Genomic DNA, 21,670 nt, shown 5'->3' with positions numbered 1-21,670 from the left:
TCAAAAATAAATTCAAAATGGATTAAAAACCTAAATGTGAGATCTGAAACTTAAAATGTGAGAGAACACAGGCAGGAATCTCTTTGACATTGGCCTTAGCAACTTCTTTCTAGATATGTCTCCAGAGGCAAGGGAAACAAAAGCAAAAGTAAACTAGTGGGACTTCATCAAAATAAAAAGCTTCTGCACAGCCAAAGAAACAATCAACAAAACTAAAAGGAAAAGATATTTGCAAATGACATATCCAATAAATTTAGTATCCAAAATATAAAAAGAATTTATAAAACTCAACACCCCCAAAAGAAATAATCCAATTAAAAATGGGCAGAAGACATGAATAGACATTTCTCCAAAGAGGACATCCAGATGGCTAACAGACACGTGAAAAGATGCTCAACATTACTCATCATCAGGGGAATGCAAACCAAAACTACAATGAGATACCACCTCATACGTGCCAAAATGGCTAAAATCAACAGTGTAAGAAACAACAGATGTTGGCAAGGATGTGGAGAAAGGGAACCCTCCTACACTGCTGGTGGGAATGCGAACTGGTGCAGCCACTCTGGAAAACAGTATAGAGGTTTCTCAAGAAGTTAGAAATAGAAAGACCCTATGATCCAGCAGTTATAGTACTGGGGATTTACCTAAAGAATACAAAAACACTAATTCGAACAGATACATGCACCCCTAAGTTTATAGCAGCATTATCTATACTAGCCAAATTGTGGAAGCAGCCTAAGGGTCCATTAATTGAAGAATGGATAAAGAAGAAGTGGGGTGTGTATATATATATGTGTGTGTGTGTGTGTGTGTGTGTGTGTGTGTGTATAAAATGGAATTTTTATTCAGCCATAAAAAATGAATTCTTGCCATTTGCAAGGATGTGGACAGAGCTAGAGAGTATAATGCTAAGCAAAATAAGTCAGTCGGAGAAAGACAAATACCATATGATTTCACTCATAGGAGGAATTTAAGAAACAAAACAAGTGAGCCAAAGGGGGAAAAAAAAAACAGAGTGAGAGAGACAAACGAAGAAACACACTCTTAATCATAGAGAACACACTGACGGTTACCAGGGGTGGGAGGGAGGATGGGTTAAATAGGTGATGGGGATTAAGGAGTGTATTTGTCTTGATAAGCAGCAGGTGATGTATGGAATTGTTGAATCACTATATTGTACACCTGAAAGTAATAGTATATCACTGTATGTTAACTGGAATTAAAATAGAAATTTAAAAATATATCACTTCTAATACTGTCAAAATACAAATTACCTACGAATAGAACAAAAGATGTATAAGACTTCTACAGGGGAAATTACTGAGAAATATTAAAGAAGTCCTAAATAAATGGGGAGATATATTATGGACATAGGTTTGGAAGACTTAATTTGACTTAATGAAATAGAGTGCCCAGAAACAGACCAAGGCAAATTTGGGCCTTAATATACGATAGAAGTGACACCGCTCGGCGGTGGGGGAAGGACAGACTTTTTATTAAATAGGGCTGGGACAAGTGGGTATTTATGTGGAAAAGTGAAATTGGACCCCTACTTCATACAATGTACAGAAAACAGTTCTAGGTGAATTAAAGAGTTAAATGTGAAAGGCAAAACTGTGAAGCTTCTATTATATAATCTAGAAGAATATCTTCAAGACCTTGCAGTACTGAAGTATTTCTTAAATAGGACACAAAATAAAGGAATCATAAATGAGAAAAGAGTGAAAAGACAAGCCAGAGATGAGGGAGAAGATATTTGCAAAACATGTGGGAATGGGGAAGTTTGTAATAAATATGACTGAACAGTGACTAGAATCTATAGTATGTGAAAAACTGCTTTTTAAAATCAGTAACAAAAAGACACAAGAGAAAAATGGGCAAAACTAGGACAGGTATTTTACAGAAAAGAAAATGTATGTGGCCGGGGCGCCTGGATGGCTTCGTTGGTTAAGTGTCTGCCTTTGGCTCAGGTCATGATCCCAGGGTCTTGGGATCAAGCCCTGCATCGGGCTCCCTGCCCTTCAAGGAGTCTGTTTCTCCATCTCCTTCTGTTCCTCCCCCAGTCATGATTGATCGATCTCTCTCTCTCTCCTCTCTCTCAAATAAATAAAATCTCTACAAAAAAAAAAAAAAGAAAGAAAGAAAATGTATGGCCAAAAAAGCACAGAAAAAGGCGATCAATCCTTTTAGTCACTGAAGTAATGAACATTAAAACCACTGTGAGGTTTATCACTCCACACTCACTAGATTGGCAAAAATTTTAAATTCTGACCAGTGTTGGGGAATGTGGAGCTACAAGGACTTTCATACCTTGGGGTACTTTGTAAGACAGTTGGGTATGTACCCTATGATGTAGTAGTTTTATTACTCAGTATATACCCCAGAAAATCCTCTTTTAAAAGATTTTATTTAAATTCAAGTTAGTTAATATATAGTGGATTACTAATTTCAGGGGTAGAATTTAGTGATTCTTCAGTTGCTTTTAACACCCAGTGCCCTCCTTAATGTCCATCACCCAATTATCCCATCTCCCTACCCCTCGACCTTCCCTCCAGCAACTCTCAGTCTATTCCCTGTCGTTAAGAATCTCTCATGATTTGCCTCCCTCTTTATTTATTTTATTTTACTTAAAAAAAAGATTTTATTTATTTATTTGACAGAGATTGCAAGTAGGCAGAGCAGCAGGCAGAGAGAGAGGGGGAAGCAGGCTCCCTGTTGAGCAGAGAGCCCGATGTGGGGCTCGATCCCAGGACCCTGGGATCATGACCTGAGCTGAAGGCAGAGGTTTTAACCCACTGAGAGACCCAGGTGCCCCAGTTTGTTTATTTATTTTAAAAGATTTTATTTATTTACTTGACATAGAAAGAGACAGCATAAGCAGGGGGAGCAGGAGGCAGAGAGAGAGGGAGAAGCAGGCTCCCCACTGAGCAGGGAGCCCGACACAGGATTCAATTCCAGGACCCTGTGATCATGACTTGAGCCAAAGGCAGATGCCTAACAGACTGAGCCTCCCAGGCACCCCTCCTTCTCTGTTTCTATCTTATTTTATTTTTCCTTTTCTTCCCCTATGTTCATCAGTTTTTTTTCTTACCCCAGAAAGTTCTTACACATAGGCATCAAGGTATAAAATGTTCATAAGGAACACTGTTAATATGTTCATAAGGACACTGTTAATAATACTGCCAAACTGGAAACAAATGAACTCTCCAACAGCAGTAGAGAGAATAGTGGTATAGACATATAATGGAATAGTATACTGAAATGGAAAAAAAGGAACCACAGCTATATGCAACATAGATGAATCTCTCACACAAAGTGTTGAATGGAAGATGTAAGACACAGGTGATTACATACAGCATGATTCCATTTATCTCTCTCTTTTTTTAAAGATTATTTATTTATTTATTTGACAGACAGAGATCACAAGCAGGCAGAGAGAGAGAGGGAAGCAGGCTGAGCAGAGAGCAGGAAGCGGGTGAGCAGAGAGCCCGATGCGGGGCTCGATCCCAGGACCCTGGGATCATGACCTGAGCCGAAGGCAGAGGCCTTAACCCACTAAGCCACCCAGGCGCCCCTATAAAGTTTAAAAATAGAACAAAACTATGCTACTTTGATATTTATAGAAAGGTGGCATTACCATCAAGGAAAGCCAGGGGATTTCCCTCATGAAAGTTGGAGTGGTTACCTCTAGAGGGAAGGGAGGAGGTCATGACCTGAGAGGGGTATACAGAGGTGCTGGAAACCTTTTGTTCTTCAACTTACGTGGTACTTACATGACTGTGCACTTTATCATTATTCATTAAACTGTATGCGTGATCTATACAATTTTCTGTATGTATGCTCTATCTCATCAAAAAATGTAACTAAGAGTGAATCACATGTGTTGCTAAGCAGTGTTAACTTTTCTGAGGACTTGGCTCTAAAGGGAGGGAGACAGGGTAGCAGTTACAGGAGGATTCAGGAATGAAGGAATTTGGGTGCATATGTTCACCAAAATACATATACAAGAATATTCATAGCAGCACTATTAATAACAGCGCCAAACTGGAAAATACCCAAATGCTCATCCACAGTAGGAAGGATAAATAAATTGTGGTATAGTCACCAATAGAATATGCATAGTGATGAAAATGAATGAACTACAACTACATGCAATAATATGGATTAATCTCAGAAGCATAATGTTGAGTCAGGGTTACTAGATTAAGCAAAAGAAAAAAAAACAGGACATCCAGTTAAATTTGAATTTTAGATAAATGATGAATCATTTTGCATGGAACATACTTATATTAAAAAATGATTCATCGTTTAGCTGAAATTCAAATTTAACTGGCCATCTTATATTTTCTCTGGTGACCTTACATTGAATGAAAGAAGTCAGACACAAAGGTTACCCTTTGGGGAAGCTAGAGACTGGAAGCATACGTAAATGGTACTTCTGGGATGCTTGTAATATTGTTTCTTGATCACCACTTATCCATCAAACTGTATAATTATGATTTGGGCATTTTCCTGCATGTATATTATACTTCAATTGAATAATCTATGTCATCCATCTGTAACTTATTTATAATCTATCTGGCAATGATCTGAATATGTTTTATATTCAAAGTCACAACAAAAAATAGAGATAATCTTAAGAAATGTTCAGCACCCACACTGACTAAAGGAAGAGAATACTTTGAATGGGTGATTTAATCCAGAATATAAATGGTCTATAAATATACAAGTATGTTCAACTTCACTAATAACTATAGAAAGGAAAATGAGATGCCATTTTTCACTTATCAAATTGATAAGAATACTTAGAGAAGTTAGAAAACTTGAGAAAAATGAATAATCTCATGGCTTCATGGGAATTTGGTAGTATATTTTAAAAATTCAGAAGGAGTTTGGAAAGATGGTAGGTTAAAGATATCCCAGAATCCCTTCTAGTCCCAAATCTGAGCCGTCCACTCTGTTCTTGAGCCAAGCAGGTGTGCTGTAATCAGCCAAGAGAATGAAGTCACAGGATGGATCTGGGACCGGATAGTAAGGGGTGATGCAGAGTTTTTCACCTCTGGAAGAAACCAGAACTCTGAGCCAAGGGCGTTGGGTCTGAAGTACTAGAGCCAAGGTACAAAGATGGGAACAGCCTTCTGGTGAAGGCTTGGCCTGCAGAACTCTATGCATTCCTAGGGGACAGTTGATATAGTCTGTGTGAGTATGCCAGGTTTCTCTGGATCTGAAAATGCTGAGAAGAGACTGAAGAGTTGGGTTGGGTCCTCTTCATCTTGAGATGAGGACAGCACCAAGGAACAAGATACAGAGAGGCTTTCTCTTGACACCTCCCAAGGGTGTGAACAGCTTGCTGACAACACGATTGCGGTGGCAGTGCTGGCTCATGGGCAGAAACCACTGGGCCTTTTCCACTCACACAGCTGCTAGGACTTAAGGCACCTGAGCCCCAATGAACACACAAAGGAAAATACAATCCACAAAAGGGGACCCTGAAGCCAAAGAGAAGCCAAGTGGAACACTTAGAATAGGACTTAAATGAAACAGAGTTGCCGAAAGAAACAGACAATTCAAGTTTAAAAAAGATCTCCCCCTGGGGCGCCTGGGTGGCTCAGTGGGTTAAGCCTTCCTCTTCGGCTCAGGTCATGATCCCAGGGTCCTTGGATTGAAACCCGCATAGGGCTCTCTGCTCAGCCGGGAGCCTGCTTCCCTCTCTCTCTCTGCCTGCCTCTCTGACTACTTGTGATCTCCCCCCCACCGGCCTCTCTGTCAAATAAATAAATAAAATCTTTAAAAAGAAAAAGATCTCCCTCAGAGATTAAAGGAGAGCATCAAAAAGACTTTTTGGAACTAAAAGAATGAAATACTATTTACCAAAACCAGTAGCAATTATCATTCTGAATATTAAAACACTAAAACCATTCCAATGAAAATCTGAAACTAGATCCTCCTAAAGAAAGCAACTTTACAAGCCCAGAGCATATCCTTCAACATCCTTCTCCTTGCTAATGAACAAAAACTAAGATAATTAATAACAGGAAGAAATACTGGCAAAGAGGTAATTTTCTTCTTACTAGTATGATTTTATACTAAGAAAACACAGCACTCTAGTTAAAAAAAAAACTTAGAACAGAGCTATATGTATCAAGATGAATGAACCCCACAAATGAAAAACAAATAAAACATCAGTGACAAAAGAACACATACATTATGAAACAACTTATGAAAAGTTTAGAAATAAGTAAAAAGCCACTGCATATTGCTAAGGGATACAAGAATAAGGAAATGAATGGATAAGATAAACACCACATTCAGAATGGTAGTTAATGTCACTCCCCCACCTGTCTGATGCAACCTTACCACTTGACTGACATGGCTCTGGCAAAGATTACCGAAAACACCAATGGCCAAATTCATCTGTCTCTTCTTAGTCCTCATATTATGTAACCACTCTGAGGCATCTGACAAAGGTGACAGTCCCTCTTTTCTAGAAACTCTTACCTTGGTTTTTAAACTACTACTATTCTCCTGTGCTTCTTCAACCTCTTTAATTGGCTCATTTACTCCTGACTAATATTTAGCGTTGGCTATCTTCTTATCTAGTCTTTCTCTACACAACTCTCCCTGGGCAACTTCACCCATACATTCCAAACATTTATCTCCAGTCCAGATGCTGCTCCTTTAAAAAAAAAAAAAAAGGTTTATTTATTGGGGCACCTGGATGGCTCAGTGGGTTAAGCGTCTGCCTTCAGCTCAGGTTATAATCTCAGCGTCCTGGGACCGAGCCCCACATCAGGCTCTCTGCTCAGCAGGGAGTCTGCGTCGCCCACTCCCTCTGTGCTCTCCCTTTCTCTCTCTCTTAAATAAATATTAAAATCTTTTTTAAAAAGGTTTTATTTTTTCATGTAATCTCTGCCCAATGTGGGGTTTAAACTCATGACATCAAGATCAAGAGTCAGATGTTCTTCTGACTGAGCCAGCAGGCATCCCCCAGATGTTGCTTCTAAGCTCTAGTTTTGAATTTCCCAATTTCTCTCAGACTTTTCCAATATGCATTTCAGATCTGACATGTCCAAAATCAAACTTACTTTCTACAGTCCGCACCCTATATATCGATGCCTTGCTTTCTTGCTAATTTCCTTCAGCCAATGGCATCTCCCACTTGATCGAAGGCCAAGATTTTGTCACAAAGTTTTCTGCCTCACAAATCAAATCTACTTGAGTACACCACCTTCCTCCACCCCCAATAAGGCAACAAGCAACAAAATTCTGATGGGCCATATCTGTCCTCTGAAAATATCCAAAAGGGGCTAGCAAATTTCTCAGCCCTCGGTAGTTAGAAAATGATTCCCTCTAACAGTGGGGAGCTTGACTTTGGGAATGGTATTATGTTGACTAAAGAAAACTTAATCCTGCTGGGACAAGTCATACCCGTAAGTCCCTTTCACCCTCAAAATCTACCTCAAATGTTGACAAGCACCCTGGCCAGCTCCCAGGGTTCTTAGTTCAGTTGGGCTTGTCTATAAATATCAGTAGGGCCCCTATCCTCCTTATTAAATACCATCTAGAGCAAGTAAAACACAGAAGATGGAATCGATACTTATTAAAAGGCTACTATATACCGGGAATTACAATGCTTATTTTACATATATGAGTTCACCTAATCCTCACATTTCTGTGGGGGTATATATTCAAGTCCTATTTTACAAATGAAGAAATTGAAGTTTTAAAGCTAAAGTGGGCAACTCAGAATGTGGATGCAAAACTCTTAATGCAAATGAGTGAAAAATCCTTTGAGAGCCCCTGAAAGTCTTTGAAGATGGTGCCAAGTGACAAGCCACCAACCACCTGTGAATCCATCACTGGTGGACTGGAAACTGCAAAATTCTTGAGACATTGAAAGCAGATGTATAAGACTGACAGAAGGAAAAAACATACAGGAGAGAACTTCTGTGAAAGGTGGTACCAACCCTAGGGGTAGTGCAGACTTAAAGGTAGTGAATTCAGATTCAGCAAACAGGAGGGAGCCTTGGGATAGGAGTCTATGGTAATTGGTTGTGGTACCACAATAGGAGTGGGCCACTGGCTTGGTAGCCAATGACATGGCAGGAATAAGTCCAAACACAAACATGAAAATATGTAGAAGAAAACCCTTTGTTAAAAGAGAACTTCAGATTAGGTATGAATGAATGAATGAATGAATGAAATAAAGCTATATGACTTCAATAAGGGATGTAAAAAGACATACCAGGCAGTGGCTAACAAAGAGAAAGTAAGTAAAAAAATATTAATCAGAGGGGCGCCTGGGTGGCTCAGTGGGTTAAAGCCACTGCCTTCGGCTCAGGTCATGATCCCGGCGTCCTGGGATTGAGCCCCGCATCGGGCTCTCTGCTCAGCGGGGAGCCTGCTTCCTCCCTTCTCTCTCTGCCTGCCTCTCTGCCTACTTGTGATCTGTCTGTCAAATAAATAAAGTCTTTAAAAAAATATTAATCAGATAAAATAGATATAATCCTCTGAGAAGATATATGCCATGATACTTCATGCAGCTAGCAACATAGCTTCAAGACATATGACTGTAATGACATCGTATAGTGACAGATGGTGACTAAACTCATCATGGTGAGCACTGAGGAATGTGCAGGAGTGCTGAATCACTGTGTGGTACACCTGAACCTAACATTGTATGCCAACTATACTTCAATAATAAAAACACAATAGCTGCAAAAAAAGTGTGTATGTATAATGCATAAATATGCATATATATATATAATGCATAAATGAAGAAATATAAGGAGAAATTGACAAATCCTTGGTCATATTGTCACAAAATAACATACTAAGTAAATAACAAGAAAGAACATGAAAGAGCCAAATAATATAATTAAAGAGTTTATCTAATAGGCAGATATAGAACTACATACCCAACAGAAAATACACTTTTTTCAAATATACATGGAATATTAACAAAGACCAAACAAGAATCAGGACAAATTTCAAAAAGAAGAAATCACACATTCATCGATCATAAAGCAACAAATCAGAAATAAACAACAATGGGATACATAAAAACACCTTCTATATAACTCAGGTTAAAGAAAAATGAAAAAGGAATTATCTAATTTAGAAATTAATAGAGGACTAGTTCTCAAAATTATAAGATTATATCCAGTGGTACTTAGAGGAAAATGAATAGTTTTAAATGCATCTTTTTAGAGAAGAACAATTAAAAACAAATGAGCTATGCTATCAAAAGAAAAATAATCAAATGGCATACTCAAATAAAAGCAAAAATCAATCCTGAATGTAACCTAGCCTCTAGATCCAGTTAGCAATTTGTAGGAAATACAGAGGAACAAGAAACATGTTAAAACTACATGGGGATGGGTGCCTGGGTTGTTCAGTGGGTTAAGCTTCTGCCTTCAGCTCAGGTCATGATCCCAGGGTCCTGGTATATGTGCTGCTGAAGGGAGCACGATCCCAGCATCCTGGGATCGAGGCCCGCATCAGGCTCTCTGCTCAGCAGGGAGCCTGCTTTCCCCCCTCCCTCTGCCTGCCTCTCTGCTTACTTATGATCTCTCTCTCTCTGTCAAATAAATAAATAAAATCTTTAAAAAAAAATACATGGGGATATGCAATTAGCAAAATTCAGACTATGAGAAATTCCATAAGACAACCCAGTTTTTTCAATAAATAAATTAAGAAAGTTGAGGGGTAAGGAGAGATGGAGGAGTTATCTACAGATTAAAAGTGACTTAAAAGAACCTATCAAGTAATAGCAATGTGTGGACTTTGTTTACATCCTGATCCAAATAAGTAAAATCAATGAGACTATTGGAAAGGTGAACAGTGACTAGATATTTTATGATGCTAAGGAATTATTAATAATTTTAGGTGATTATATTCTTCCAAGAGTTCTTACTTTTTTCAAATACAAACTGAAATATATAAAATATATCTGGGATTTGCTTCAAAATAATATCGGAGGGAGAAAGTGGTTAGCATACAGATGAAACAAGACTGCTCATAAATTTGTCATTGTTGAAACTATATGACAGGTATATGGGAGGTTCATTAGACCATCCTGACTTCTTGAAAGCTTAAAAAAAAAAGAAGAACTAAGCTATCAACTCAGGAAGCAATACAATGAATATAACAAAACAACTTAGGAGGAAGTCATTAATAGAGAGTAAAAAAAATATAGAAAAAGGAGAGTTAATCAATAAATCTGTCAAATGTGGTAGAAAAAATAGAGCAGATATATAATAATCAATGAACTAAAAGTAGAGACATAATTACAGATATGGAGATTAAAGATATAGTATAAATCTATACGCAAAATTGTGCCAATAAATTTGGCAATCCAGGCAAAGTGAATAATTCTTTAAGAAAACATAAATTATCAAAATTGTTTCCAGATATAGAAAATCTAATATCCAAGAAAACTTCAAAGATAATTCCCATGTTATATAAACTGTATTAGGGCATAGAAAAAAAATCAAAAGCTTCCCAACTCATTTTATACGGTTGGCAAAAACTTCAAACCAAAACTGGACAAGGGGAGCACACACAGAAAAAAAGTTATAGGCGACTCTCTCATAGGAACATATACGTAAATGTCCTAAATTGAAAACTAGTACATGAAACTCAGCAATGTACAGAAAGAATAATTGATCATGGTCAACAGGGGATGATTCAGTGATAGAAAAGTTATTTTTATAATTCACTTTAACAATAGGTTAAACGAAGAAAAACTACATGATCATTAATTCCCAATCAATGATAAAACTCAACACTCATTTCTTATTTTAAAAATATGTACTTCTGGGGCACCTGGGTGGCTCAGTTGGTTAAGTGTCTGCCTTCGGCTCAAGTCATGATCCCAGGGTCCTTGGATTGAGCCCTGCATCAGACTCCCTGCTCAGTGGAGAGTCTGCCTCTCCCCCTGCCTCTGCCCCTGCTTGTGCTCAAGCATGTTCATGCGTGCTCTCTCTCTCTTCAAAATCTTTTTAAAAATAAAAAAAACCTAAAAATATGTACTTCTTAGCAAACTAGGAATAAAAGGTCACTTCCCTAACTTGATAAAAGATATCTGCCAGAACTGTAGTGATAATTAAAGGTGAAACACTAGCAACATTCTGGCTAGAGTGAAAACAGAAAAAAGTGAGAATGGCTACTCTCACTGGTACTATTCAATCTTGTACTGAAAAAAGAAATAAGGTATAATAAATGTTTAGAAGAGGCCAAAGTGTCTACTTGAAAATAATATGATTATCCACCTAGAAAATCTAAGAAACACAACTGAGAAATGATGAGAAACTAAGAAAGCACAGTGCCTGGTGGCTCAGTCTGTTGAGTGTCTGACTCTTGGTTTCGGCTCAGGTCATGATTTCAGGGTCGTGATATTGAGCCCTGCATCAGGCTCTGTGCTGGGCATGGACCTTGCCTGAGATTCTCTCTCTCCCTCTCCTTCTTCTCCTCTCACCCTTACTCACACTCAAGCTCAATCTCTCTTAAAAAAAAGAAAATAAATAAATTTTTTAAAAAAGAAAATAAAATAGAAAAAGATATTCAAAATAGCAACACCAACTATAATATTCTAGAATATGCCTACCAAGACAAGTGGTATAAGAATTATACCAAGGGGGCTCCTGGGTGGCTCAGTGGGTTAAAGCCTCTGCCTTCGGCTCAGGTCATGATCCCAGGGTCCTGGGATCGAGCCCCGTATCGGGCTCTCTGCTCAACGGGGGGCCTGCTTCCTCCTCTCTCTCTGCCTGCTTCTCTGCCTACTTGTAATCTCTGTCTGTCAAATAAATAAATAAAATCTTAAAAAAAAAAGAATTATACCAAGAAACCTGCAAAAGCTTACTGAAAGACATAAAAGACTTGAGTAAATGTGGAGAGATCATGTTCCTGGATGGGTAGGCACAATTCTCTAGTTAATCTATACATTGAATTCAGAACTTATGCAATTTGTGAATTTTTCATAGAACTGGACAACCTGATTCTAAAACTTATCTGGAAGACAAAATAATCTAAACGGTTCCAATAAAACAAAAGTGAGGAGAAACTTGTTCTTCCAGAGATGAAAATATACGATAAACTACATCTACTAAAGGGTTTAAGAATAAACAGATACACTAATAGGGCAGACTAGAGTCTAGAAATAGATCCACACATATCATCAACTCAAAACACCACAATACTAATTCAAGTCAGTGGCAAAGGAACTTCTTTTTAGTAAATGTTGCTAGAACAACTGCATATGCATGTGAAGTCGGGGAAATGATCTTTAACCCCTATCTCACTTTATAACCAAAAACTAATTCAAGATAGGTTACAGAACTATGTAAAAGCTACAGGTATAAAGCTTCAAGCAGAAAACTTATAAGAGATTATCTTTATGACTTTAGGTAAGCAAAGATTTCATGGACAAGACTCCAAGCGCTCCAAGCGTTAATGAAAAGAAATGGTAAACTGGATTTCATAAAAATTAAAATTTCTGCTCATCAAAAGACGTCATTAAAAAGACAGACAAGCCATAGGCTGTAAAAAAAATTTATAACATACATTCTCTGACACTTGAATCCAGAATATATAAAGAATTCCCACAAATCATCAATAAAAAGACAAATACTTCAATTTGTTAAAATGGGCAAAAGACTTGAATGGACACTTCAAAAAAGAAGATATAGGAATAGGGATGCCTGGGTGGCTCAGTCAGTTAAGCTACTGCCTTCGGCTCAGGTCACGATCCCAGGTCCTGGGATGAAGTCCCACATTGGGCTCCTTGCTCGGCAGGGAGCCTGCTTCTCTCTCCCCCTCTGCCTGCTTGTGTGCGCGCGCGCGCTCTCTCTCTCTCTCTCTGACAAATAAATAAATAAATAAAATCTTAAAAAAAAGATGCATGAATAGATAGTAAGTACATGAAAAGAGGCTCAACAGTGTCATCTTTGAAATACAAATGAAAACCATGATGAGATGCCATTTGACACCCACTCTAGTGTTTCTAAGACATCCTTTTTTATGTTTCTAAATTTTTAAAAAAGATTTTATTTATTTATTTGACAGAAGGAGAGAGAGAGAGAGAGCAAGAGAGGGAACACAAGCAGGTGGAGTGGGAGAGAGAGAAAAAGGCTTCCTGCTGAGCAGGGAGCCCAATGCGGGGCTCGATTCCAGGACTCTGGGATCATGACCTGAGACAAAGGCAGGCGCTTAACAACTAAGCCATCCAGGCGCCCCATAAGACAACTTTTCTTTTTAAAGATTTTATTTATTCATTTGAGAGAGAGAGAGAATAAATGGAGGGGTAGAAGGAGAGGGAGAAGCAGACTCTCCCCTTAGCAGGAAGCCCAGCATGGGACTCGATCCTGGGACTCAGAAATCATGACCTGAGCCGAAGGCAGATGCTTAACCGACTGAACCACCCAGGTATCCCGACAACATCTTCGAAGATATGATAAACTGGAACTCCCATACATTGCTAGGATATGAAATGGTATAAACTACATTAGAGAACTATTAGGCACTTTCTTAAAAAGTTAAAAATATGTATCTACCTCCTCCACTCTGATGTATTTACCCAAGAGAAATGAAAACATATTAACAAAAAGATCTGTATGTGAATGTTCAAGGCAGCCTTATTCCTAATAGCCAAAACTCTGGAAACAACCCAAACTTCCACCTACAGGAGAATGGAAAAACAAGCAGTGGTATAATCATATAATGGAATACTACTCAGCAACACAGAAGAACACATTATTAATCAAAGCAAGAACATGGACAAATCTAAAAAAAAAAAACCCTAACTACATTATGCTAAACAAAAGAAGCTAGGAACATAAAAATTATATGATTCCATTAATAGAAGTCTAAGAACATGCAAAATTAATCTATAGTGACAGAAGTCAGAAAGAAAGTGGTTGCTTAAGGTGGAATATGAGTAGGGTGGATTGATTGGAAAGGGGTACAAGGGAACTTTGTGGAGTAGATGGAAATGTTTCCTTCATATCATGTTTTAGGTGATAGTTACACCCAAACTGGATGATAAGTACATATACAACTATCAAAACTCAACAAACTGAACATTTAAAATATGTGAGTTTTATCGCATATATAATTTACCTCAAGGAAAAAATAGGAAAACACACCCATAAATATAAATGAAAAGATTACAAAGTTAAAAAATGGGACTGAGAAAAATATATGTAACATACATAACAAGGTATTAATATTTAAGATATATAGACAACCTCTAAAGTCAACCAAAAATACTACCTGAAAGAAAAAAATAAGCAAAGGGTATGAACAGACAGATCATAGAAACGGAAAAAGAAATGGCCAATAACACGAAAAAATGCTCAGTTTCACAAGTAATTGGGGGAAATACAAATTTTTAAAAATAACACGCAATGCTTAAGATAGAAATAAGAAAGGTCAATAATATCTAATATTATCTAATATTATCAACCGTACACGAAAATATTCTCATATAGTGTAGGTGGCATGTATACTGGGACAGACATTTTAGAGAACAATATTTAGCAATATTTAAAATCTCAAATGTGTATGCCCTTCACCCTAACAATTCCTCTTCCCAGTATATAATCTAGAGAATACTTTCAAGTATATATCACATACAAGGCTATTGACAGAGGCATCATTTTGCAATAGGTAGAAACTGGACAATCTAAATGTCTTTCAAAACAGGAATAAACAAACAAGGTAGACTTGTACACTGTGGAATCCTATATAGCAGTCATAAAAATGATGCAGATTTATATAGAGGTACAAAAATTTTGAAGATATTATTTTTAAACATTTTGTTAAAGATTTTATTTATTTGACACAGAGAGAGAAAGTACAAGTAGGCAGAGCTGCAGGCAGAGGGAGAAGCAGGCTCCCCGCTGAGCAGAGAGCCCGATGCGGGGCTCAAACCCAGGACCCTGGCATCATGACCTGAGCCAAAGGCAGATGCTTTAACCAACTGAGCCACCCAGGTACCCCTCAAAGATACATTATTAAGAGACAAAAGAAGTTTAAAAAATAGTATGCAGATGATGGCATTTGTCTTTAAAAACAATAGGGAAACACCAGGTCAAAAAAAACCAGGCAGGTGAAAGTGGTTACCCCTAGATTAGGATTAGGAGGGAAATCAAGGCGGGGGTAGGGAGTGGGGGTGGGAGGCATGGTTTATCTTCATCTGCATTGCTTGTGTTTTATATTAGCAATTTATTCATGTATTACTTGTGTCATTCAAAGGGAGTAAATTAATTTAACAATATCAAATTTTAAAGGCATATGACAAATATATTACTACATGTACACGCACATTTATGTATAGAAAAATATCTAGTAATGATGCACACCAAACTTAATAGCCACAGTTAAACAAGAACCTGCTTGGAAACTTAAAAGGAAGACGTGGGGAATGAAGAGTCCACAGGAGGCTTTAAAAAGCTCTGATATATTCCTGGAGATCTAGAAAGCCATGTGCATGCTCAAGAAAGACCTAAAAAGCCCTTATCTTGCACCCCTGGCTGACACTGTGGCCCTGTTCAAGAAGTGAAGATTAGGATAGAGTTGTAGAGAGCCTGAGTGTTAGAGATAAGCCCCCACACATAACACAGAGCCCTAGGCAAATGTAGAAGAGTTACAGTTCAAGGCATTTAAAGAAGTCTGAGACAAATCAGTAGTTAACCACGAAAGTAGCTAAGCATACACTTCTGAGACTGCACACTACAGGGAATTATAGAATTAGTTTGAGAAAGTCACTAAGCATACAAAAACAAGTTAGGTTTATTCTAGGAATATGAGATTGGTTTAACATCTAAAAATCAATTAATGCAATAAACCATACCAACAGAAAAATGAACAAAAATAATGCGATCATGTCAATAGATGGTGAAAAATCATTTGAAAAACTCATGATAAACACACTCAACAAACTAGGTATAGACAGAAATTCCTCATCCTGGTAGGGGCATCTACGAAAACTCCACAGCTAATGTCATACTTAATGGTAAAAGACTGAATGCTTTTCCCCTAAACTCAGGAATAAGACAACAATATCCATTCTCACCATGTCTATTCAACATTGTCCTGGAGGTTCTAGCCAGGACAATTTGGCAAGAAAAGGAAATAAAGGCATCCAGACCAGCAAGGAAGAAGGAAAAATTTCTCTGTTACAGATGACATCCATTAAAAAACCTATTAGAACTGACAAACAGGTTCAGCAAGGTTGCAGACACAAGATCACTATACAAAGCTCAATAAACAATTTGAAAATGAAATTAAGAAAACAACTCCTTTTACAATAGCATTGAGAAGAATAAAATATTTAGGAATAAATCTAACAAAAGAAGTGTAAAACTTAGACACTGAAAATTTAAAAAATTATTCAAATACATTCAAGAGGATCTAAATAAATGGAAAGACATTTGATTTTTGTGAATTGAAAGACTTAATATCAAGATGGCAATATTCCTAAATGAATCTATAGATTCAACACAACCCCTGTGAAAATCCCAGCTGGCTTCTTTGCAGAAAATGACAAGCTGATCCTAACATTCATATGGAAATGCAAGGGACCCAGAATAGCCAAAACAATCTTGAAAAAGAACAAAGTCAGAGCACTCACACAATCTGATTTCACAACTTACTACAAAGCTACAGTAATCAAGAGAGTGTAGTACTGGTGTAAGGATAGACATACAGATCAATGGAATAGAACTGAGAGTTCAACTACTTCTTAACAAAGATGCCAAGACAATTCAGCAGGGGAGAAAATAGTCTTTTCAACAAATAATGTGGGGATAACTGATTATCTACATGTGAAAGACTGAACTTTGGACTGCCGGTTCACACCATATACAAAAATTAACTCAAAATGGAGCAAAGACTTAAATACAGCATCTAAAACCATAAAGCTCTTAGAAGAAAACAGAAGCATAAATCTTTCTGACCTTGGACTGGGCATTTTCCATAGACATGACACCAAACCCATAAGCAACAAGAGAAAAAAATGGATGAATGGACTTCATCCAAATTTTTTCAATTGGGTGCTTCAAAGGATACCATCGCTAAGTGAAAACACAGCTCAAACAATGGGAGAAAACATTTGCAAAGCATATACCTGATAAGGGGTTAGTATCCAGTATGTATGAAGAACATACATAACTCAACCATAAAAAGATAAATAACTCAATTAAAAAATGGGCAAAGAATCTGAATGACCATTTTTCTAAAAAGATATACAAATTGCTGATAAGCACATAAAACAATGCTCAACATCATTAGCCACTGGGGAAACGCAAACCAAAACCACAATGAGGTATCACTCCACACCCACTAGGATGGCTCCAAATAAAGACATAATGAAAGTAAGAATATGGAAAAATTAGAAAACTAATTTTAGAATTAGAATTCTAAGAAAGCGATCCTGAGAATGTTAAAGTGGTGCAGTTGCTGTGAAAAACAATCTGGTAGTTCCTCACAAAGTTAAACACAGAGTTACCATATGATCCAGCAATTCCACTCCTAGGTATGTACCTGAGAGAAATGAAAACTGACATCTACCAGAAAACTTGTATGTCAATGCTCATGGCAGCAGTATTCCTAATAACCCAAAGTGGAAACAACCCAAATGTCCATCAGTGGATAAATAAATATACATTAATAAATATTGATGAATGTGTAATAATAATATATTAATATTTTCATGTAGTAGAATATTGTTTGGCGATAAAAAGGCATGAACGCTGACACATGCTATACAACATGGATGAGCCTTGAAAACACTGTTAGAGTGAAAGAAGCCAGTCACAAAAGACCATATATTGTGTGACTAGATGTGTTGTAAGTGTCTAGAACAGGCAAATCTGTAGAGACAGAAAGAGCATTAGTCATAGATAGGTGGGGCTGGGGGTGCGGCAGAGAGGAGGTTGGGCAAAAATAGGGAATGACTGCTAATGCGTGTGGGTTTTCTTTTTGGGTGACGAATATGTTCTAAAATTTACCATGGTGATGGTTACACAACTTTGTGGATATACTAAAAATTACCGAATTACACAGTTTTTTTTAAAAGCGTGAATTTTATGTATATTAGTTATATTTTAATTTTTAAAAAAAGGCACTTAAAAGTTAGCATATGACCCAGCCAGTGATTATACAGTTAGCTGTACACCTAAAGGGAAATTAGAACATTTGTCTACACAAAAACTTATACACAGATGCTCACAGAGCAATATTTGAAAGAGCCAAATTGGATACAACTGATGAATGGACAAACAAAACATATGTCCACACAATGGAATATGATTCAGCAGTCAAAGGGAATGAAGTGTTGCTACACACTACAACATGGATGATCCCTGAAAACCTTACACTAAGTGAAACAAACCAGTCACAAAAGACTGCATATTGTACGATCATACTTACATGAAATACAGGTCACGGTTGCCTAGGAGCTGGCAATGTGGAGTGATTGCTAAATGGCATGGAGGGTGAGTTTCTTTTTGAGGGTGATAAACATGTTCAAAAGTTAGGTTGTGGTGCCAGTTGCACAACTCTGAATATATCCATGGAAGTGTACAGTTTAAATGGGTGAATTTTATGGTATGTGAATTATATCTCAGTAAAGATGTTAAAAAAAACTCAGAACTGTAAACCTAAAAAAAGACAGAGGCACAAGAACCTTTAAAAATAGTATTAAGAAAGCTAAATCTCACAGTGCAAACATAGAACAAAAAGGGCACTTTCAAATACATTCAGAACAAAAAGCTGAATGAGCAAGAAATAGGTCTCTGCCCTGTGCCAACAGTATAATAATGATATGTGACAGAGGTAAAATTCCTCAATTACTATTTTTGCTCCTGCATTCTCAGTTCCCCAGAGGGAACTGCAGCCCAATATGAGTAAAAAGGTAGTAACTGAGAACTTGACTCCTTTAACAGGAGTTCAAATATCTTAGAGCAGACAAATTATAGCCAAGGAAGTGGAGTGTACTTTCAAATGAGAATGCTGAAGCTATGTCAATGATCTTTGAGGAATCACAGAGAAAGATGTTCCAGAAGACTAGGCAGATATAATTTCAATTTTCAAAAAAAAAGAAAGAAGAAGTAGAAGTTAATTCTATAAATTACAGACTGGTAAGTTTGCTATAAGTCTTCTAGACTATTAGGGGATGGATGATTACAGGGATGGCTTGCAAGAACCTAGAAATGGAAGAATAAGCACTAGAAGCCAGCTTGAAGTCACTAAGAAGAAGTCAATTTAGTCTAATCCTTATTTCTTTTTTGTCATGTCTCTAAACTGGTAGCTAAGAGAAATATGGCAGACTTTGTATATCTGAACTTTAGCAAGGCATTTGGCAAAATCTCTGACAAGATCCTTAAAAAATCGAGAAATAGGGGCTGGTTGTTAATTTTTGTTAGATAGATTAATAATCACTTGAAAGATCATTCCCAAAGCATGCAGATCACCAGGCCCCAATATGCTAGACTAAGTTCTCTAACAGCATACACCGTGGGGTTCTTCTAGCCTTAGGAGCTTCATCATGTATATCCAATAGCTTAAATGAAGATATGGAGACCATGCTGATGAAGTTTGTAAGTGACAATATCTGAAAAGGACAGTGAATACTTGAGATGACAGAATCAGGAGACCAATTTTAACCATAAGTAGTTGGGGATAAAACCAAACCAAACCAAACAAAAACTAAAACTTGCCTGGACCAGATGAAATCAAACCAAGGGCCAGATCCAAATCTCAGACCTAAATTAGAAAATGAGCGCAAGGGAAAGAAAGAGGTTTTCACTATTTCTGATATTAGCCTTGAACTTGAATTGTAGCTACTGTTAGAAAATAACCCGAAATATTTCAGTCAAGACACCAACAACACAGTAAGAGTACTGGAAGTTTTCATCTACAACTGTGGCCTTAATTTTTCTCACCCTCTTTCAGACGGTCCCCTTCAGCCTTGGTTTTCTTCTGTCTTTCTGATCCAGCAAGGTCTACGAGATGCAGCTTGGAGCGAAAGCTGCTACTCCTGTGATGACAAGAAGACACCAATGAGAATGGTTAGGGTCAAAGCTGACCTGCTGGCTCTGGTTTTCTTTCAAACCAGTCAAAATGGCTCCACTGGTTACCAGTGCTCAGGGTACTGATGTCTGATGATTCGTCAAATGCACTTAAGAAACAACTTACTATTCAAACTTGGTAGAACTACCGTTAACAGTCTTGACTCTTTAAACCGTGAACAGCAACTTACTTGTCACTCTTCTTTCTTTGCTCTATGGAGATCGTGAAGATGGCATGAGATCGGGATGACTGGGAGTTCATCGCTGTGGAGGCCACGGTCCTACAGTTGTTGCCCTGTTCCAAACAGGAAACAGTATCCAGAGCGACTACAACAGTCTTTTCAGTGAGTCCCACAATCTAATTCAAAGAAAGAAAAAAATGCCCTTATGATTCTGCTTTACATACTTCACCAGAGATAGAAGGACCAGCAGATTAAAAAATAATGCTTTGATGTTCCAACAGAACCTCAGCAAACAGAACAGTTGTGGTGATGAGGACTGTTTTAACCAGCAGCTCTGGGATGACTGTAAACCATGGTCTCTCATCTCCCCTCGGGATTTCCAAAACAAGGGTACCAGACAACACTGGAGCTAGAAGAGATCTCTACATTTTAGGATAGAGCAACGGATAGGTGCCTTCTGGGGAACCCCCAAGTGAAGGTAAGCTTTGGCCTCAAGAACAGCAAAGGCAATGCAAATACGGTATTTCTCTTTGCTACTTTATCCACGTGACCCTATGCCCCTCCCTATACCTCTGACTGGTTTTAGACATTTTCACTAGGGGAAACAGTGGGAAAACAGGGTCCTAGGCTTGGTACTGTATCTACCTGAGAGAATTTGTACACGTTAAAATCTCTTGGAGCCTCTGGAGATTGAACTAGATGATAATAAAGCCCCTGCTAGCCCAAATATGCTATTGTTTTATTACTCCCTAGCTCCCAGATCTACATCTGTGGCCCTGATTTCTGGTCATTCATTTCTAATTGCCTGCCACTCACACTTGGAAAATAGTGAATTATAAACCAAACTCATCTTCCTTCCACCAGCACCGACTCTCTCCACTTCTATTACTCTATGCTCAAAACCTCAGATACACCTTCCTCTCCTCCCATTTCTCCGGACCTCCTCTATCTCCCACTCTTAGCTATTTTTCTTTTGAGTCCGTTGCTTCCTTTTCCTTTGCACATCTACCTGCCTCGTCCTTCAAGCCTTACTTTTTATTTCATGCCTGAAGAATAAGGCAAAGTTTCTCCAACTGGCCTTCCTCACCCTAGTCTGTCTTCTTTTCAAGCCACTTCGGTTTAGTCTCCCTAAAATCCTGCCACTGAAAATGTCACCAAATCACTAAGTTCTGTGCTAGATAATGAGGACCTGAGGAGATTTTAAGACTCTCCTAACCTCCAGGAGCTAACACAGTTGGAGAGATATACGCATAAGGTAAAAACTTGTAAAAGTAGCCAGAGCTGTCTCAGTTATATACTGTCTACAGAAAACACATGAAGCTTTAGCCTGGCTACATAATCTGGTCCTAACACACCTGTTACTTCTCAACCCAGGGCCTCGAATCCAGACAGACTGGGCTAGTCTTACCACCC

The 21,670-nt window shown here is 37.9% G+C and overlaps 1 protein-coding gene across 1 annotated transcript in view; it reads right to left on the bottom strand.

Annotated features, from left to right (window-relative positions):
- Positions 1-21,670, bottom strand: part of KIF4A (kinesin family member 4A) — a 118,484-nt gene that overhangs the window by 89,041 nt on the left and 7,773 nt on the right. The window contains exons 6-7 of the mRNA XM_080795062.1: positions 20,267-20,433; positions 19,950-20,044 (exon numbers count right to left, since the gene is read on the bottom strand). Coding sequence (XP_080651188.1) covers positions 19,950-20,044; positions 20,267-20,433 — 262 coding nt within the window. The remainder of the gene's footprint in view (positions 1-19,949; positions 20,045-20,266; positions 20,434-21,670) is intronic.

Source organism: Martes martes (assembly GCF_963455335.1).
Source record: "Martes martes genome assembly, chromosome: X".
Lineage (NCBI taxonomy): Eukaryota > Metazoa > Chordata > Mammalia > Carnivora > Mustelidae > Martes > Martes martes.
This window is presented reverse-complemented; position numbering and strand designations above follow the sequence as displayed.